Genomic DNA, 20,439 nt, shown 5'->3' with positions numbered 1-20,439 from the left:
CTTCAATACAAACCACATCATAACAGTCAATAGATCCAGCGCTATAGGCACCTGAATTTATTCTGTATGAAAATCATTTCCTGTAAGGGCCAGTTCACTAAAATTACTACATGGACTACTTTTGAAAACATGCCGCACCAAATCACATGGTACACACTGTGTTTGGGGGTGCCAATAACAATGTATTGGAACCTGCAGCAGATTGCAAAGCCAGTGCATTTTGAACGAGGTGCAAGAAACATGCATGGAACACTCCTTTTCTGATGTGAACTGGCCCTAAAAGTTAATTCATCATGCTTCCCTGTTGGTGGTTAAATGTTATAGGTGTTCTCATTAATCATTGTGCACTTCAGTTCTCTCATCTACTTACACCATATGGACCAGATTAATTTTCACATTTCTACTGTCGGCCTATTGATTTAGCAATAACACTATTTAAAAAAGCATATTAAAGCAGAGTTCCACCCAAAAGTGGAACTTCCGCTCGTTGTTCTCCTTCCCCCCTCCGGTGCCACATTTGGAACCTTTCGGGGAGGGGGGGGGGCAGGATACCTATCTTTCACAGGTATCCTGTTGCCACTTCCAGAAGCCTCAGCTGCGGGTATTGACGTCACCGCCTGGGCTTCCTTCTCCTTCGTCCTCCTTCCCAGGCCGCCGGGCCAGTAGGAGAGAGGAGCGGAGCATTGTGTATGGGCAGTAGGGTTCCCACGGCCGGATTCCCTTACTCACAATGGAGGTGGCATGCACCTGACAGCAACATCAGCTGCAGTGCCGACATTGCTGGACTCCAGGACAGGTAAGTGTCCGATTATTCAAAGTTAGCAGCTGCAGTATGTGCAGCTGCTGGCTTTTAATTATTGCAGCGGTGGGCGGACCTCCACTTTAAAAATGATTGTTTATTAATTTTTTTTCAAATGTGATAAATTAAAACAGAATAAAAATACATATTTCTATATGTATTGAGTGATAGTTTTAAATTAACAAATGCTTCTGTAGATACAGAAAAAGTGCACATCTATGATTTGTCCCACTTGCCACCCTGCTACAGTTATGTTTCTGCGACAAACCACAATTAAGTTATTTATGAATAAAATGTAGGTATTTTTAAAAGGGTTTTGTATTTTTTTCACACAATACTATAACAAAAGAACAAAGAAAAATGTAAAACGTACTTATGAAGGATATTAAAGAAAAAAAAATAAAAAAATAAAAACAAGCACGAGGGAAGTGGGAGTTAAACAAGGGTCCAATAGGAAGGAATTTATATATTTTTAAATTTATTATTAAATGTGTTCTACTTGTAATAGCTGCAACTAATTACAATATAACAAAACCATTGCATTGATTCATCATGAAGCGTTTTCATTAATGTTCATTCTTTTTCTAATCAAATATTGATTTTTATCAGTTCACTAAAAGCATTACCAAGCAGATCAATTGATTTCACCTCATGCACATAGCTGTAGCTATTCATTTTCTGCAGCATTTTGATTGTAAAAGTCGTTTCCTTAAGCCAGTAGATTGGGTTATTGCTCCTTAGCCCTTGTACACACGGTCGGAGAATCCGTCGGAATGTGTCCTATCGGACCGTGTTGTCGGATAATTCGACTGTGTGTGGTATGCATCGGACTGATTCTGTCGAAATATCCGTCGGACCCAATTTTCCAACTTTTTGGAAATATTTTCCGACAAACTGGTCCGATCGGACATACTCCGATCATGTGTAGAGAATTCTGATCGGACAAAGTGCCACGCATGCTCAGATCAAATTCCTACACTAAAGCTATTGGCTACTAGCCTGAACGTAGTCCCATCGTAACGAAATAACGTCATCACGTTCTGAACGATCGGATTTTCCGACAACTTGGTCCGACCGTGTGTATGCAACAGTTTCGGACACAATCCGTCGGACAAAATCCGTCGGACAAAATCCAACGGATTTGGTTGGCAGAATGTCCGACCGTGTGTACAGGGACTAACAATAGCTTCTGGCTGGCGAAAACCTCAATGTGGTGTCTGTAAAGGAGAGCAGGAAAAAAAGGTTTGAAGTGGTTCCGTTAAAAAATTACAGAGCAAGGATGTAATAGGTATGCCTAGCTAGAATTCAGCCGCCCCTCCCACACCAAACTGCTGAGGACCCAGTTTCATAGCCGGTGATTATTGTCACAACAGGCTCAATTCATTAAGATGGATGAGTCATTTTTAATTTGTTCATTATTTTACCTCATGATAACATACTATGATAAATGTACAATACACAAACATTGTAAAAGTATATAATCAATATTTTTGCCATCTGTGTCCTATTAGAGGGATTTCTCTTCACTTCCAGTCCTGCAGACAAAACTGGAAGTGAGAGGAATTCTCTCAAATTAAGGGAAATCAAGTGACAGTCGTGCCCCCACTGAAAGATTTTCTCCTCCATTCCTGTTTTGGTGGAAACTCAAAATTTTGCATTTTCTTTCATTTCCAACCCCAATGACAGTGGTCAACTGACGTTCTAACTCTTCTCTACTCTATCCATAACAAAAAGAGAAAAAATATTTTGGCTTTATATACAAAACACTTTAGGGGCCTGATCTGCAGGAATGATCAAACGTCTTCATGTTTAGGAACCATAAGTATGAACACACTGTAAATATTTATTCATCAGTCCTTAGGAAATATCTACAAAGGCTTGTGCCAGACTGGAGTTTGGGGCTGCTTTGATGAATTCAATCGAATTTCGGTCGAAGTGTTATCAGTAATTGCTGTACAAGTCAAGACAATTCAAGATGCTATTCGGCACAACAAGAAAAGGTAAAGTACTTTCTCTTTCTATTTAAAAGTGTATAATTAATCTCTGTAAATAGTGCAAAAAACAAACAAACAAATACAATAATAATAATAATAAACTAAAATGAAAGGGATTTATTCCATAAGACAGCATGAAAAGCAGCTGAGGATGTTTAAACCTGAGACGATGAGTTATCTGACTGCACTAAAATTAAATCTGTTTGGTTAATTTGGTATTGCATTTTACATACTGGTCGAAGTCATTTGGTGGAGGGGGATTATGATGTTGAGTTGTTTTTCAGGGGTTGAACTTGGCCCCTTAGTTCCAATAAATCTAATTTAGTTCATTCTGTTAAAAAAATATATATTTTGATCAAAGATTGTATGGCTCGGAGCAGTGGGAAACAAAGTTTTACTTTAGAAGTTTACAGTCAGGGTTTCCAAGCTGAGGTGTCCTCCCACACACCAATAGACAAACGGTCATCGAATAAAAGCAGCCAGCAACTCCATACCATCAAGGGTATTTATTTTCAAGCCTTCACGGTACAGTCAGCAGCAGACTAGTTTCGGCGATAAGCCTTATTTACAGCACAAGACTTATTGCTGAAATGAGTCTGCTGCTGACTGTACTCACTGTGAATGCTTGAAAATAAATAAGTTTGATGGTATGGAGTTCCCGGCTGCTTCTATTCGATAAAAAAATATATATACCGTATTTATCAGCGTATAACATGCGCCGGCGTATAACATGCACCCCAAGTTTAGGAGGGAATTTTAAGGAAAAAAACTTTTAGGAGGGAAGTTTAAGGAAAAAAACGTACATTTAAATGCCCATCAATGCAGCCTTATCAGTGTCAATCTGTGGCCTTGTCCATCATTGCAGCCTTGTCCAGTGTCCATCTGCAGCCATGTGTCATTGCAGCCTTGCCCAGTGTCCATCTGCATCCTTGCCCAGTGTCCAACTGCAGCCTTGCCCAGTGCCTTTGCAGCCTTGCCCAGTGCCTTTGCAGCCTTGCCAGTCTCTTTTCAGCATTGCCCAGCCGCTGATTATTTAAAATTGGTGCCGATCTCTGCTGACTGTGAGTGGAGAGGAGCGAGCACTGCCAACATAGAGAAAGTCGAGTTTACTTGGCTAGACTCAGCTCCTCTCGCAGTCCTGCCCATCTCCACTGATTGTGAAAGGAGAGGAGGGAGTGGCGCCAGCATACAGAAAGCTGAGTGTACTCGGCTAGACTGGGCTCTGCTCACAGTCAGGGGCGGGACTGCGAGAGGAGCCGAGTCTAGCCGAGTAAAAAAAATACTTTAGTCAACGAAATTAACACTGCCCTTAAGACATCAGCATACCAAGACATTTTGGACAATTTCATGCTCTCAAATTTGTGTGAACAGTATGGAGATAACCCCTTCCTGTTAAATCATGACTGCACACCAGTGCACAAAACCAGGTCCATAAAGACACGGATGAGCAAGTTTGGGGTGGAGAAACTTGACTGGCCTGCACAGAGTCTTGACCTCAACCTGAAAGAACACCTTTGGAATTAGAGCACAAACTGCGAGCCAGGCCTTCTTTTTCATATAATTGCCTGGCCTCACAAATGCACTTCTGGAAGAATGGTCAAACATTTCCATAGACACACTCCTAAACCTTGTGCACAGCCTTCCCAGAAGAGTTGAAGCTGTTATAGCTGCAAAGGGTGGGCCAACTCAATATTGAACCCTACGGGCTAAGACTAGGATTTGATTAAAGTTTATGCGTGTGTAAAGGCAGGCGTCCCAATACCTTTGACAATATAGTGTATAAAGCAATGATAAAGCCTTACCACAACCATATTGCTTTTAAAAAAAATACACACTGCACTTTAATAAAGTACAGCATTGTGCTTTAGAAGTTGTGTGTTTTACCAATGAATGAAAAAAAAAAACATTTGGAGAAGAAAAGCCTGGTTGTGTGACTTGTCAAAGTTGTGTGACTGGCATCTACACTGATTACAGAATTCTCTCTGCAGCATTAGGCAGAGAGAACATCATTAGACACTGCAGGCTCAACACCACAGCCTGCATTTTGAAAACGGGACAGAAAATTTAGGTCCCAGTGCGGATTAACATGGCAGTGTACAGCAAAGAGTGGAAAATGGTATCCCCTCTCAGCTATAAAGAGGGCTCTAAGTCTCCTAACTGTGTAAAGAATTGAGAACACAAGATCAAAACCTAATGCCATGTACACATGACCGGACTTTCCGGCAGAAAAGGTCAGACGGAATAATTTCATTGGATATTCTGATCGTGCGTGGGCTTCATCTGACTTTTTTTTCAAAAATTCTGATGGACCTAGAAATAGAACATGTTTTAAATCTTTCCGATGGAATCAATGCCTATCGGTAAAACCGTTCGTTTGTATTCCGACGGACCAAAAATGGGCAGCTATTGGCTACTGGCTATTGAACTTCCTTTTTCTATTCCCGTCGTACGTCATCGCGTTCTGAACGAATGGACTTTGTGTGATCATGTGTAGGCAAGTCCGTTTCAGCAGAACTCCATCGGAAAGACCGTCAGAGTTTATTCTGACGGAAAAACCGATTGTGTGTACGCGCCATTAGAGTTTGATCATGGTAACTCAAAATGTATTTCCATTTAGGAGTATAATGTGTTCATGGTGTACATTTCACCCTTCAATTAGTATAGTGTAAAAATGTTGTTATTTTTTTTTTGTTTCTTAGATTTCATTTTCTTGGAGAAACAGTTGAGCTTAAAAGCACAGTTGGCATTTTTATTACTCTAAATCCCGGATATGCTGGGAGAGCCGAGCTTCCAGAAAATGTGAAGGCTCTCTTCCGGTAAGTACAAATAAATCAGAGGAGAATCTGGGTTTTGTAATCCAAATTGAGCAACCATTTCTAATTTATGATACCTACAGAGAGCACAGATGACAATACTGCAGGAGATACAATCAAGTCAGAAACTTTGAATACCTGAACTTTTCAAACTCAGGCTATGGCTAATTTCTTTCTCTTCTTATTGGAATACTTTTTAGAAATCATATTTTATAACAGACATAAAAAGTCACTTATTTAAAGAGCATTGTTGAGAGAAAAATGCAATCCCATCTGGGTGATCAATGTACACGCAGGGATTTTAACAAACATTTTGCAGATTCCTACTTTTTGTTGCTCAAAGAAAATAGCTGATTCTTTTGTATGATTCACAATGTCCTTTGCAGACTGATTCTGAATGGGAGGAACTGGTTCATTACAATCAACTGTAGAGAAAGAGGGGTTTCCTAATTTGGGATTTTTTAGGCACTTAAATCACAAAGTATAACTATAAAATATTACATACATAAAATCCAAATGTATTAAAAAAAAATATATATATATATACGTATATATACATATATATATATATATATATATATATATACACACACACACACACACACACACACATATATATATATATATATATATATATATATACATATATATATATATATATACATATATATATATATATATATATATATATATATATATATATATGAAAACATGTTCAGCTACTGATTAAGTCAACTGTAAATAATGTGAAAATATGAAGAATCTTCCTCCACCCAGTGGAGCTGCACCAATCAGTTGCACTCTCAATGTTTCAATGGAAAAATCTGCAGGGTCTGTGTCCTTTTAGAAGTATTTAACCCTTGGGGGTATCCCAGCAAAAGAGAAATTCCTATTGCAGTGGAGGTTAACATCTAATTTGTATCATAATGCAGACTTTTAGGAAAATCAATGAGTCAATTAAACAAACAGGAAATTATATTTACGGGGGGCATGCTGTACAACAATCGTGTAAAGAACACCTCCAGGTTGTCATAATGCAGTTAATTTTACAGAAAATTGCAGCAGCTGCAGAGTGAAAAGGGAAGGCAAGTTTTCATAACATTAAATTATAACATGGCTTGTGTAGAACTTGTATATGCTATATATATTTTTTATTGTTTTGCAATTTTTTTTCCCCACGAAAGTGGAGTTACCCTTTAACCACTTGCTGACCACTGCACGTCCCCTTTAATTGGCGTGTCTAGCACGTGCACCGCCACGTACAGCGTGACCATGCCTGCGGGACCCGCGGACTCAATGTCCGCTGGTCTCCCAGCAATCAAGTCACAAAGCCGCAGAACGGGCGCAGAAGAAGACATTTCCCGTTCTGCCTAGTGACAGGACAGAGATCACTGCTCCCTGTCATCGAGAGCAGCAATCACTGTCATGTGAGTGAAAGCCCACTCCCCACAGTTAGAATCACTCCCTAGGACACACGTAACCACTTGATCGCCCCCTAGTGTTTAACCCCTTCCCTGCCAGTGTAATTTACACATTAATCAGTGCATTTTTATATAAATGACAATGTTCCCAAAATAGTGTCAAAAGTGTCAATTGTGTCCGCTATAATGTTGCAGTCATGATAAAAATTGCAGGTCGCTGCCATTACTAATAAAAAAGTACCATAAAACTATCCCCTATTTTGTAGAAGCTATAACTTTTGTGCAAACCAATCAATATACGCTTATTGCGATTTTTTTACCAAAAATATGTAGAAAATTATATATATAGCGCAAAAAATAAAAACCGCAGAGGCGATCAAATACCACAAAAAGAAAGCTCTATTCGTGGGGAAAAGAAGGCCGTCAATTTTGTTTGGGTGCAAAGTCGCACGACGACTTGTCAGTTCAAGCAACACAGTGCTGAATCGCAAAAAGTGCTCCGGTCAGGAAGGGGGTAAAATCTTCCGGGGCTGAAGCGGTTAAAGAATGATGCTTTGCAGTCCTTCTATTGCATATGAATAAAAACCTGTACTCTATAAGTAACTGACTTTACGTTTCACCCCAGGGAGTGTACCTAACACTTGTCTCTCCATACTTCTGCTTTTTGTAGACCATGTGCAATGGTAATTCCAGATTTTGAGTTGATATGTGAAATAATGCTGGTGGCAGAAGGCTTTGTTGATGCACGAATGTTGTCAAGGAAATTCATCAGTCTGTATACTTTGTGTCGTCAGCTCCTATCCAAACAGGTAATTTAAGTGAATGATTAAATGGATGGTAAGGGGGTATTTACTGACCACAAAACAAGTATTTCAAACATTGCATATTTAGAACACAAACTTTGTATGATGTGATTTTGTAACTGTTTACCTACTGTATAATCCTTGATAATGTAGGGATTTTGATAATCTGGGACTACTTTTAGAGAAAAGTCAGCTCTTGATAGTACTGAAATTGTTTCCTTGATATGCTTAAAGTGGAACTTTACCCATTAACAGCCTGATAAAAAGTAATGTTCTTTAGCAAGGAACATACATTCCACATTAATAATTATGCTAACAAATTTAGTGTGTGCTATAAATTGTCTCCAGGATTGCTCCTGTTTCTTCTTGCTGGAGACCGTCATTTTTCTGAAGCCCAGAACCCCTGAAGAGCAGTAAACTATAACGCAGAACCACGCCCATCAATTTAACAGTTTAAAAAAAAAGTTAGACTCCTTTCACATTGCGGGCGTTTGTCAGGCGCTACAGCTCTAAAAATAGTGCCTGCGTAGCGCCAGAAAAAAGCGGCTCCTTTCGGAGCAGTGCACTGGCAGGGCGTCAGAAAAGGTCCTGCTAGCAGCTTCTTTGGAGCGGTAAAGGAGCAGTTAACTCACCGCTCCTCCACCATTACTCCCCATGGGGCAATGCTGTGATAACGCCGCTCCGGTGGCATTTTGCGGGCGGATTTAACCCCTTTTCGTCTGCTAGCAGGGGTTAAAACTACCCCGCTATGGACGGACGAATATTGGCGCTAAGATGACGGTAAAGTTGACTCTAAAAATATTGCCGCTTTACCGCTGACGCCATAGGCGGCTTGGTGTGAAAGGGGTCTTACATTCATGGAATGCCGGGATCGCTAACTGTCACATTTGCTTGTGTCCTCAACCAAATTGTCAAACCATCAAATAGTGTCATAACTGATCACATGTGCAGCATCAGGGCAGTTGCAGATCAAACAGAAGCAGCTTTCTTGGCTGTAAAGGATAGGAGGGCTTTAAGGCTGTCAGCAGATCGGCCTCCACAAATTTAGCAATCCCTTAAAATAAAGAAGCAACTGAGCATGCGTGAGACAGTGTATTACTGGATTTTAAACAGTATAGGCCAGTGGTCTCCTAACAGTGTATTGAATAAATAGATTGTAGAGAAGATCTTTGCTTTGTTGGTTTTGTACATAGGGTGGAACGTTTAGAATATTCTGTCAATCCTTTATTGCTAGCTAGGTTCCTTTTCGAGAGATTTACTCCAATTTCCTGTCCAGGTGTCAAATGTCTGAAAGAAACGTGGCTTTAATTCACACTGTGTTGCAGCAATGCAATCATTTATATTGTGAATGGCACCCCAACACACCTTGCTAACAGATGTGTGTTGCAGCACAGCATTAAACACACTGCAGTGCACCACTCTGCACTACACTGTGCTGTGCCTGAACCACCTAACTCTGAGTAGCCCAATCTCTGATTGCTGCCGTGATTACTAGCTAACAGCATGAAGACACACTGGACTAGATTATTCATTTAACATGACACTTATAATGCCCCGTACACACGATCAGTATTGATCGGACATTCCAACAACAAAACCCATGGATTTTTTCCAATGGATGTTGGCTCAAACTTGTCTTGCATATACACGGTCACACAAAGTTGTCGGAATTTACAAATGTCAAGAACACGGTGACATACAACACGTATGACGAGCCAAGAAAATTGAAGTTCAATAGCCAGTGCGGCTCTTCTGCTTGATTCCGAGCATGCGTGGCACTTCGGAATTGTGTACACACGATCAGAATTTGCAGCAACGGATTTTGTTGTCGGAAAATTTGAAATCCAGATCTCAAATTTTTGTGCGACGGAAATTCCGATGAAAACTGTCTGATGGAGCCTACACACGGTCGGAATTTCCGTCAACAAGCTCCGATCGCACATTTTACGCTGGGAAGTCAGACCGCATGTACGGGGCATTAGAGTTACTAAAACCATAGTTCGTGAAAGATCTAATTCCCTTAATATCCTTCTTCCAACATTAAGTATATAATGTGGTTTTATAATCCACTATTCTCAGTTCTAATAATGATTTTAGTGGCAAACATAAGAGTTGTAATTTGGGTGACATAGAGCTCTAATCATAATCAATATTTGTTTATTGTGTAAATCTGTTTTATAGCAGTTCCGCACTCCTTGTGGATATGGATATGGGAAACCCCATTCTATTTCTAGGACATTGGTCTACTTTAACACTGAACCATTGTTTTATTACTATACACAATAATAAGTATCTTATTAACTCCATTTTGCAGGATCATTATGACTGGGGGCTGAGGGCCATAAAATCAGTTTTAGTTGTGGCTGGATCACTAAAACGAGAGGACAGAAGCAGACCTGAAGACCAGGTGTGTATGTGTGTATTTGTCTTAAAAAAGATAAATATGTATTTGGCAGAGTAAAGGCCAGATAGAGCCCAATAATAAAGCATTTTTTTGCCATTAGTTGTCTGATGTTCTAGTGTTTTCATTAATGAAGGATTCATTCTTATTGCTAGAACATTGTTGTATAATAAAAGTGAATTTAAAATCTAAGCATTTTTTATCTTAAAGCATTCTATGTCTTGAGGTAAAAAAACACGTCACTACTTGTCCCCCCCCCCCCCCCCGTCCCTAAACACTTACCTGAATCATCCACTAATCCAGAGCTGCTCCATTTTCCTCTCTTCTTGGTCTCACAAGAGACTCTGAGAGCAGCTGGAGCCACAAGTTCCTGTTGCTGACAGTCAAATCCTGTGAGGAGGGAGCAGGGGGAGTGGCAAAACAGTACTGTGTGTGTTTATTGACACACACAGCCCAGCTTTAGAAGAGCACCCGGACAGGTGCCCCCTCAGTGCACAGCTTGCTGATGGGGGCACTTATTGGAAGAATGAGCCAAGAGAGGCGGCAGGCGACTCTGGAAGAGAAGGTAAGGGACCGTTCTGTGAAATACCATTCCACAGAGCAGGTAAGTATAACCTTGTTTTTTATTTTAAATTTAAAAAAATTATTGGTTACAATCACTTTAAGTCAATTATTTTTCACAGTTTTACTGAACCTAGGTATCAGTCTGTACTTGTGTACCAGCTCCCCATGGTTTCAACTGGAACAGCAACATCTGAATTGGCCCTACATACTAAGGGGGTCATGGGAAATTGCAGTGTTTTGCCCTACATACTATTTGCTTATGTGTTAGTGCAAACAATTACCAAGGCACCAAACACATATGAGCCATTGAACATTAACATTGAACCCTAGAAAAGGTCAGCATTTTGATTTTTACTTTTTCAAGTGGATGCCGGAAAGTGATTAAATTGACTGATATGAGCAACACCTCCACTTTTTACAGTTTTATAAAAAATTCTTGAATGCATATTTGATTACTCTGATATACAGGAATTCCTCTATTTATACATCAGTTTGAAAGACAAATCATGTAGAGTGGCAAGTTGTATTTTAGTGGTGAGAACCTTTTGCTGGGATGTGGGTGTGCCGCATACTTCAGACCCCTAATCCTAACCTGACCATTAGGTTACCCTAACACCCCAACCCTCTCTGCCCCTGAGCCCTAAAATGTAACCAAATAGCTACATTTACCTTTAACAGTTACCTTTTCTCCAACATGTCATCTGGGCGCTTAACACTTACCTTTTAATCTCTCCTTAACTTTAAAGCAGAACTTCACCCTTTTAGGAATCCTTCCTTCCTCTAACATTATTGGAGGTTTATTTTTTGGGAGGGGAGCGGGTACCTAGTTTTGGCAGGTACCCACTCCCACTGCTGCTAGAATCACCTTGTGAATCCACCAAAGGTTTACCCCCCACCCTCCCTGCCCGCTACATCTTGGGACACCTCACAGGTCCAAAGAGGCTGTGGGGCTAATCACCAAGCGTAGCACATGCACAGGAAAATCCTTACGAAGCCGCAAAGAGTTACAGCCGGCTTGCCACACTAAACATGCCGATGCTGGGGACCCAAAGACAGGGTGAGGACAGCGTTGGATCCCTGGACAGGAAAGTGTGCTTTTATTTAAAGTCAACATCTACAGTATTTGTAGCTGCTGACTTTCAATATATTTTTTTTTTTAGAGACCGAAGATCCTCTTTAACCCTGAAAATAAACCCTCAAGGGCCCACTCACGTTTATGCATTGCAGTAAGGCACAGCAACACATATTCTGAATAGTGCCCCATTATAGTAGTGAGAAATGCACCTGCAGCTCAGTGTGTTGTGGTGTGGGGAACCAACAAAAATCAGTACTTGCTCTCCCCAAAAAAACTCTAACTAATACGGGCTGAGGGAGGGAACCAGTGGCACTTCTCTTTTTTGAGTGAAGTTCCACTTTAATTGTAACCTTAAAATACCCTAAAAACTAAGCATAAGTTTACCCCCTAAAATTAATCATAAATAATTTTAAACCATTTTATACTTACCTGCTTTGTGCACAGCCCCACCCCTCTCTCCACCATTACTGAATTTGATTAACAGCAGCAAGAGCCAATGACTCCCACTGCTCTCAAGCACAATGCTGGAACGAGATTGGTCAGTATTTACCTAAAAGTTTTTTTACCTTAATGCAGAGAATGCATTAAGGAAAAAAATCTTTAGCCTTTACAATCACTTTAAAGCCTAGTACACATAAGGCCGAATGTCGGCCGGCATTGTCTGGTTCCATAAAAACCGGCCAACATTTGGCCAATATGTACTGCAGTCAGTCCGACAGAAGCCAGCCGTTCTGTCAAAGGGGCATGCCCACAAAAAGGTCTGCTGATCAGCTCCCCATCAGCACTTTCAGCCAATGGCTGAGATCGCTGATTATAATGTCCGGGGGGGGGGGGGGTCAGAACACAATAGTACAGCGGAGGAGTTAGTACAGCGACTCCTCCTGAGCTGACAGTATTTTTTCATTCAGCTCTGTTGGGTTGAACAAAAAAAAAATGGGTAGTGTTTACTAGGCTTAAGTCCCAACACTCAGATAACTCCTTCAAATCGGTAATTACCTTGTGCTCAATATAGGATATCATCCTGTGGTGTGCTTGGTGATTAAACCCCCTGGTTTCAACACTAAAAACAAACAATGCTAATTTTTTAGCACCAAAGATAATTAATTTGAAAATTCAGATATTACAATAAAGTTTAGGAACATTAGCATTATTTTAGAGGAAAAAAAACATTCAGACTCTTACTAAGGGTTAATAGTGAGGTCAGAGTGATGTGTTTTTTACAGACAGATTACAAAAATATTGTACGTTTATTTTCTTCTAATTCTTGCTACAAACAATTTCACAATGGGAGAAAGCATCAGGCTACATGTAACTAATACCTTTTTTGAAGGGAGGTGAGATGCATAGGGATTAAGGGATGTCAAGTGTATAAAAGGTAAAATTCCAAATTGCCCATAGCAACACTTCAGCTTCCAGTTGTTTTATTACTGCATATTTATTATAACAGCATATACTGTTAGATTATAACGATGTCTTAAATTTGCTAAGATATTGCTGTTCTTAAAATAAAATAGCTGTAAGGTGATCTACTGTGCACAAGAAACAGATTGAGACTAACCAGCCATATGTGTCCTAATTGTCCGAGTGACAATGCTTTCATAACGTTTGTTCATTTTATGCCTTATGTTATGGTGTGTTATGATTGAGTCTAATTATGGTGTGTTGTTCCTCCTTCTAAGGTTTTGATGAGAGCCCTGAGAGACTTTAATCTTCCCAAGATAGTAACCAATGATGTTGCAATCTTCCTGGGTCTTATCAACGACTTGTTCCCCCTTGTGGAAGTGCCCAGGAAGAGAGACGTGAAGTTGGAACAGATGGTGCGCCAGTCCATTGCAGAGCTGTGCCTTCAGCCTGAAGAAAACTTTATTCTGAAGGTGGAAATAATGGCTTTCTGCTTAGTGTATTGTACAAATCGGGTGATTGAAGGCTGTAATGATCACTGTTGTTTGATGTTCATGCTATTCAGCATCTGGCTAATGCCTTTAATAGCCATGGCAATAAACAAAGTCTTCACAGCCCTGTCTCTCCCTTCTTTTTTCCAGGAAGATTAAATGTTAATATAATACATTGTTCGGGGGAACACCCTTTGATTCCAGGACTCCAATTGAAAGGTGGCTGAGGGTATAAATAATGGCTAATTAGAATCATGACATACATTGTTATTTTATAACACTTTTGTTATAGCAATTTAACTTTGGGGTGGCTTTCTGCTTCACGTATTAATTTTCATCTGCAACACATAAGAGGGTAGCGAAGAAAAAAAGAATAAAGGGTTTTAATTTTCAAGCTGTGATGTATGTTAGGTATACAATGCTAATTAACGAGACTACAGTGTGTTGTAACAATACCTGAAAGGAAATATTGGAAAACTTCTGTGTTTTGGGTAAGGAGTTGACAGCAGCACAATCTTTTACGGTTATGTGCCCATGAAAATTTTTACTTGGTCATTAGGAACAGAAAAACAAAAGAAAGGATGTTATGTCATTACAATTTTTATGGCTTTCTGCTCAACTTTTACCATGCATATAGATTGTTGTGTACCCGATTGCTATATGCATCAGATTGCACTCTAAAGCCTGATTCACACCTATGCAGTTTTAGTGCTTTTTGCATTTTGCAGATTTGCACTACAGTCCATTTAACATGGTTTCCTATGGAACACATTCTGTAGTGCAAATCTGCAAAATACAAAAAGCACTAAAAATGCATAGGTGTGAATTGGGCCTTAGTGCCCCTTCTACCTGCTCCTTATAAGATTTAATATCTATCCTTCAGTATATTTAACATCATATCTCAATTTGTATATTTTCCTAAGGAAATTATTTTCTACAAATATACTGCAAATCTTTTTTGGAGATCCTACCTGCAACAACACTTCCTTTTGCAGGTTTAAAGTGCTATGCCCCAGCCTTACAATTATTAGCTGCATTGTCCTCTTTCATTTGGCTTCTGGGCTGGCTAACAAATCCACCAGATAGACAGCCTAATTTCCAACTGATGGAGCACACATGGCAGGCTAACAATGCTGCAGCTAAATGTGGCAGCTGGTGTTTTTTTTGTTTGGGAGGGCGGCAAACAACCAAACCCCCCCCCGCTGTCTGCCCGTCGGTCCACCGGCATTTACGCCATCTAGGCAGTGGGCATTGGCGGAGATCGAGCATCAGCAGGCATCCAAGGAGCAGCGGGGATCAGGCATCCGAAGAGTGGCGGGGATCGGGGCACCAAGCAGCGGCGGGGATCAGGCATCGGCAGGGATCTTGCATCCAGGCATCAGGCAGCGGCTCTTTTGCTCCTCACTTCCACCGTGCACCTCCTCCCCTTCTCCTAGGCATCCAGTAGGATCGCCTGTCCTTTCAGCCAATGGGTTGATGGGTATCAGACCCGCTTCCCGATTGGCTGGGAGGAGGATCAGTGTTGCGACAGCGAATATGCATTCGCTGTTGTAACATAACTGGGTGGGCTCCAGACACAATGCTCTGCGTCCCGATCCCACCCTATTTTGAAGCCTATTAGAGCCTCTGGCTCTAATCAGGTGCTTAAAAAAACCTGCCATTGTAATTCATGCATCCATGTCCTAAAAGGGGCTGGACATGTGGCTAGGGAGGGCAGTGGGTCATGGATAGGGGGGTGGCGCCCGTGTGCCCACAATGGACAGGCCGCCCCTGGTGAGACGTAGATCCTCCCCCTCCATGTTAATATTCATGCTCTTGGTACTGCTTGCTACAAAGTGAGGCTTGGTGGGTTGAGAAGGGGTTATCTTGGGCTCGCCTACAATTTTTCATTTGCCAGTGTCCAATCCTTCTTTACATGGCAGCATAAACCAGTCTTTTTCAACAAGTCTTAAAAGATGTTGTGGCATCCGAGATAATAAAGGGTGTGGATCGAACTCCCGCTGTCCCACTGTACTGATGTACAATTTGGAGCTCTGCCAGTCTCAGCCCTGTATAGATACAGCACAGCACAATGGAAGCTTGATCAGGGGAAAAGTGCAGAGCAGTGGATGGGGAAAGTGTCTTTCTGAGTCCTGACCTGCTCCAGCTCCTCCTACACAGGGCCGGTGCTGGACTATTTTGCACCCTAGGCAAGACCAGCTACTTGCCCCCCCCCCCACAAAAATTAAAACTACCATTTTAAAAACAGTAGAAAATATTAAAACAGAGACAGCTAAATCCAGCAAATAGACAGTACATTCCAAAGAGACAGCCAAAACCAGCAAAGACACATCCCCATATAACAAAGACGGTCAAATCCAGCAAAGAGACAGCCCTATCCAAAGAGAAATCAAAATCCAGCAAAGAGACATCCCCATATAAAAAAAAGACAGCCCAATCCAAAGAGACACCCAAATCCAGCAAAGAGACAGCCCTGTCTAGCAAAGAGACATCCAAATCCAAGTGTGATAGGTGGGGGAGAGTGTGACAGGTGGGAGGTGACAGGTGGAGGGCATGTGACAGGGGGTGGTGGGGGGCCAGTGTGACAGGTGGTGGTGGGGGGGCAATGTGACAGATGGTGGTGGGGGGCCAATGTGACAGGTGGTGGTGGGGGGGCCATGTGACAGGTGGTGGTGGGGGGCCATGTGACAGGTGGCGGTGGGGGGGCCAGTGTGACAGGTGGTGGGGGGCCAGTGTGACAGGTGGCGGTGGGGGGCCAGTGTGACAGGTGGTGGGGGAGGGGCAAGTGTGACAGGTGGCGTGGGGGGAACGTGCGACAGGTGGTGGTGGGGGGCCAGTGTGACAGGTGGTGGTGGGGGGCCAGTGTGACAGGTGGTGGTGGGGGGTTCACGTGACAGGTGGTGGTGGGGGAGCCATGTGACAGGTAGTGGTGGGGGGTTCATGTGACAGGTGGTGGTGGGGGGGCCAGTGTGACAGGTGGCGTTGGTGGTGGGGGTCCAGTGTGACAGGTGGTGGTGGGGGGTTCATGTGACAGGTGGTGGGGGTTCATGTGACAGGTGGTGGTGGGGGGTTCATGTGACAGGTGGTGGTGGGGGGCCAGTGTGACAGGTGGTGGTGGGGGGCCAGTGTGACAAGTGGTGGTGGGGGGGCCATGTGACAAGTGGTGGTGGGGGGCCAGTGTGACAGGTGGTGGTGGGGGGCCATGTGACAGGTGATGGTGGGGGGCCAGTGTGACAGGTGGCGGTGGGGGGGCCAGTGTGACAGGTGGTGGAGGAGGGGCAAGTGTGACAGGTGGTGGTGGGGGGGCCGTGCGACAGGTGGTGGTGGGGGTCCAGTGTGACAGGTGGTGGTGGGGGACCAGTGTGACAGGTGGTGGTGGGGGGGTTCACGTGACAGATGGTGGTGGGGGAGCCATGTGACAGGTGGTGGTGGGGGGGCCAGTGTGACAGGTGGTGGTGGGGGGGGGGTTTATGTGACGGGTGGTGGTGGGGGGTCAGTGTGACATGTGCAAGAACTTCACTCACTGTGTTTGCTGTTAGTGTCAGCTTCTCAAGAGGCCGTCACGTTGCATGGAATCCTAGCTCAGCAATGCTGCTCTCTGTTTGTGTGAGTGGAGCTGACGTGGCCAGCTGTGCTAGTGTGCTGTCATTGTGCGCGCCCTCTGCATGCTGGACTATGGAGAACGAGGCACTGACAAGCTCCTGGAGCAAAGTAGGGAAACCAGCAGTCCTGGCTGCGCCCTAGGCAGCAGTGCGCCCTAGGCGGTTGCCTAGTCCGCCTAGTGGTAGCACCGGCCCTGCTCCTACAGTGCTCTGCTTAACAAACAGTTCGCCTGACAGTTCAGGTGCAGGTACAATCTGCATTTGTTTTAAGACTATATGTGTGTGTATGTACACTACTGTGCAAATGTTTTAGGCAGGCCTGAAAAATGCTGTAAATGAAGAATGCTTTGAGAAATAGAAGTGTTAATAGTTTATTCTGCGTCCCGATCCCACCCTATTTTGAAGCCTATTAGAGCCTCTGGCTCTAATCAGGTGCTTAAAAAAACCTGCCATTGTAATTCATGCATCCATGTCCTAAAAGGGGCTGGACATGTGGCTAGGGAGGGCAGTGGGTCATGGATAGGGGGGTGGCGCCCGTGTGCCCACAATGGACAGGCCGCCCCTGGTGAGACGTAGATCCTCCCCCTCCATGTTAATATTCATGCTCTTGGTACTGCTTGCTACAAAGTGAGGCTTGGTGGGTTGAGAAGGGGTTATCTTGGGCTCGCCTACAATTTTTCATTTGCCAGTGTCCAATCCTTCTTTACATGGCAGCATAAACCAGTCTTTTTCAACAAGTCTTAAAAGATGTTGTGGCATCCGAGATAATAAAGGGTGTGGATCGAACTCCCGCTGTCCCACTGTACTGATGTACAATTTGGAGCTCTGCCAGTCTCAGCCCTGTATAGATACAGCACAGCACAATGGAAGCTTGATCAGGGGAAAAGTGCAGAGCAGTGGATGGGGAAAGTGTCTTTCTGAGTCCTGACCTGCTCCAGCTCCTCCTACACAGGGCCGGTGCTGGACTATTTTGCACCCTAGGCAAGACCAGCTACTTGCCCCCCCCCCCCCCCCCACAAAAATTAAAACTACCATTTTAAAAACAGTAGAAAATATTAAAACAGAGACAGCTAAATCCAGCAAATAGACAGTACATTCCAAAGAGACAGCCAAAACCAGCAAAGACACATCCCCATATAACAAAGACGGTCAAATCCAGCAAAGAGACAGCCCTATCCAAAGAGAAATCAAAATCCAGCAAAGAGACATCCCCATATAAAAAAAAGACAGCCCAATCCAAAGAGACACCCAAATCCAGCAAAGAGACAGCCCTGTCTAGCAAAGAGACATCCAAATCCAAGTGTGATAGATGGGGGAGAGTGTGACAGGTGGGAGGTGACAGGTGGAGGGCATGTGACAGGGGGTGGTGGGGGGCCAGTGTGACAGGTGGTGGTGGGGGGGCAATGTGACAGATGGTGGTGGGGGGCCAATGTGACAGGTGGTGGTGGGGGGGCCATGTGACAGGTGGTGGTGGGGGGCCATGTGACAGGTGGCGGTGGGGGGGCCAGTGTGACAGGTGGTGGGGGGCCAGTGTGACAGGTGGCGGTGGGGGGCCAGTGTGACAGGTGGTGGGGGAGGGGCAAGTGTGACAGGTGGCGTGGGGGGAACGTGCGACAGGTGGTGGTGGGGGGCCAGTGTGACAGGTGGTGGTGGGGGGCCAGTGTGACAGGTGGTGGTGGGGGGTTCACGTGACAGGTGGTGGTGGGGGAGCCATGTGACAGGTAGTGGTGGGGGGTTCATGTGACAGGTGGTGGTGGGGGGGTTTATGTGACAGGTGGCGTTGGTGGTGGGGGTCCAGTGTGACAGGTGGTGGTGGGGGGTTCATGTGACAGGTGGTGGGGGTTCATGTGACAGGTGGTGGTGGGGGGTTCATGTGACAGGTGGTGGTGGGGGGCCAGTGTGACAGGTGGTGGTGGGGGGCCAGTGTGACAAGTGGTGGTGGGGGGGCCATGTGACAAGTGGTGGTGGGGGGCCAGTGTGACAGGTGGTGGTGGGGGGCCATGAGACAGGTGATGGTGGGGGGCCAGTGTGACAGGTGGCGGTGGGGGGGCCAGTGTGACAGGTGGTGGAGGAGGGGCAAGTGTGACAGGTGGTGGTGGGGGGCCGTGCGACAGGTGGTGGTGGGGGTCCAGTGTGACAGGTGGTGGTGGGGGACCAGTGTGACAGGTGGTGGTGGGGGGGTTCACGTGACAGATGGTGGTGGGGGAGCCATGTGACAGGTGGTGGTGGGGGGGCCAGTGTGACAGGTGGTGGTGGGGGGGGGTTTATGTGACGGGTGGTGGTGGGGGGTCAGTGTGACATGTGCAAGAACTTCACTCACTGTGTTTGCTGTTAGTGTCAGCTTCTCAAGAGGCCGTCACGTTGCATGGAATCCTAGCTCAGCAATGCTGCTCTCTGTTTGTGTGAGTGGAGCTGACGTGGCCAGCTGTGCTAGTGTGCTGTCATTGTGCGCGCCCTCTGCATGCTGGACTATGGAGAACGAGGCACTGACAAGCTCCTGGAGCAAAGTAGGGAAACCAGCGGTCCTGGCTGCGCCCTAGGCAGCAGTGCGCCCTAGGCGGTTGCCTAGTCCGCCTAGTGGTAGCACCGGCCCTGCTCCTACAGTGCTCTGCTTAACAAACAGTTCGCCTGACAGTTCAGGTGCAGGTACAATCTGCATTTGTTTTAAGACTATATGTGTGTGTATGTACACTACTGTGCAAATGTTTTAGGCAGGCCTGAAAAATGCTGTAAATGAAGAATGCTTTGAGAAATAGAAGTGTTAATAGTTTATTCTGATCAATTAACAAAATGGAAAGTAAATGAACAGAAGAGAAATCCAAATCTAATCAATGTATGACATGAACACCCTTTGCCTTAAAAATAGCATCAATTCTTCTAGGTATGCTTGCACACAGTTTTTGAAGGAACTCAGCAGGTAGGTTGTTCAAAGCATCTTGGAGAACTAACCACAGATCTTCTGTGGAAGTTGGCTGCCTCAAAACCTTCTGTCTCTTCATGTAATCCCAGACAGACTCAATGATGGGATCAGGGCTCTGTGGGGGCCAACCATTTCTTCCAGGACTCCTTGTTCTT

General features: G+C 44.1%; 1 protein-coding gene across 1 annotated transcript in view; it reads left to right on the top strand.

Annotated features, from left to right (window-relative positions):
• LOC143925685 (dynein axonemal heavy chain 11-like) overlaps nucleotides 1–20,439 on the top strand; it is a 701,866-nt gene that overhangs the window by 157,037 nt on the left and 524,390 nt on the right. Inside the window, exons 22-26 of the mRNA XM_077450147.1 lie at nucleotides 2,654–2,799; nucleotides 5,493–5,609; nucleotides 7,698–7,836; nucleotides 10,145–10,237; nucleotides 13,550–13,744. Coding sequence (XP_077306273.1) covers nucleotides 2,654–2,799; nucleotides 5,493–5,609; nucleotides 7,698–7,836; nucleotides 10,145–10,237; nucleotides 13,550–13,744 — 690 coding nt within the window. The remainder of the gene's footprint in view (nucleotides 1–2,653; nucleotides 2,800–5,492; nucleotides 5,610–7,697; nucleotides 7,837–10,144; nucleotides 10,238–13,549; nucleotides 13,745–20,439) is intronic.

This window comes from Lithobates pipiens, unplaced genomic scaffold (genome assembly GCF_037356315.1).
Source record: "Lithobates pipiens isolate NorthernLeopardFrog02 unplaced genomic scaffold, aLitPip1_a1.2 Scaffold_22, whole genome shotgun sequence".
Taxonomy (NCBI): Eukaryota; Metazoa; Chordata; class Amphibia; order Anura; family Ranidae; genus Lithobates; species Lithobates pipiens.
This window is presented reverse-complemented; position numbering and strand designations above follow the sequence as displayed.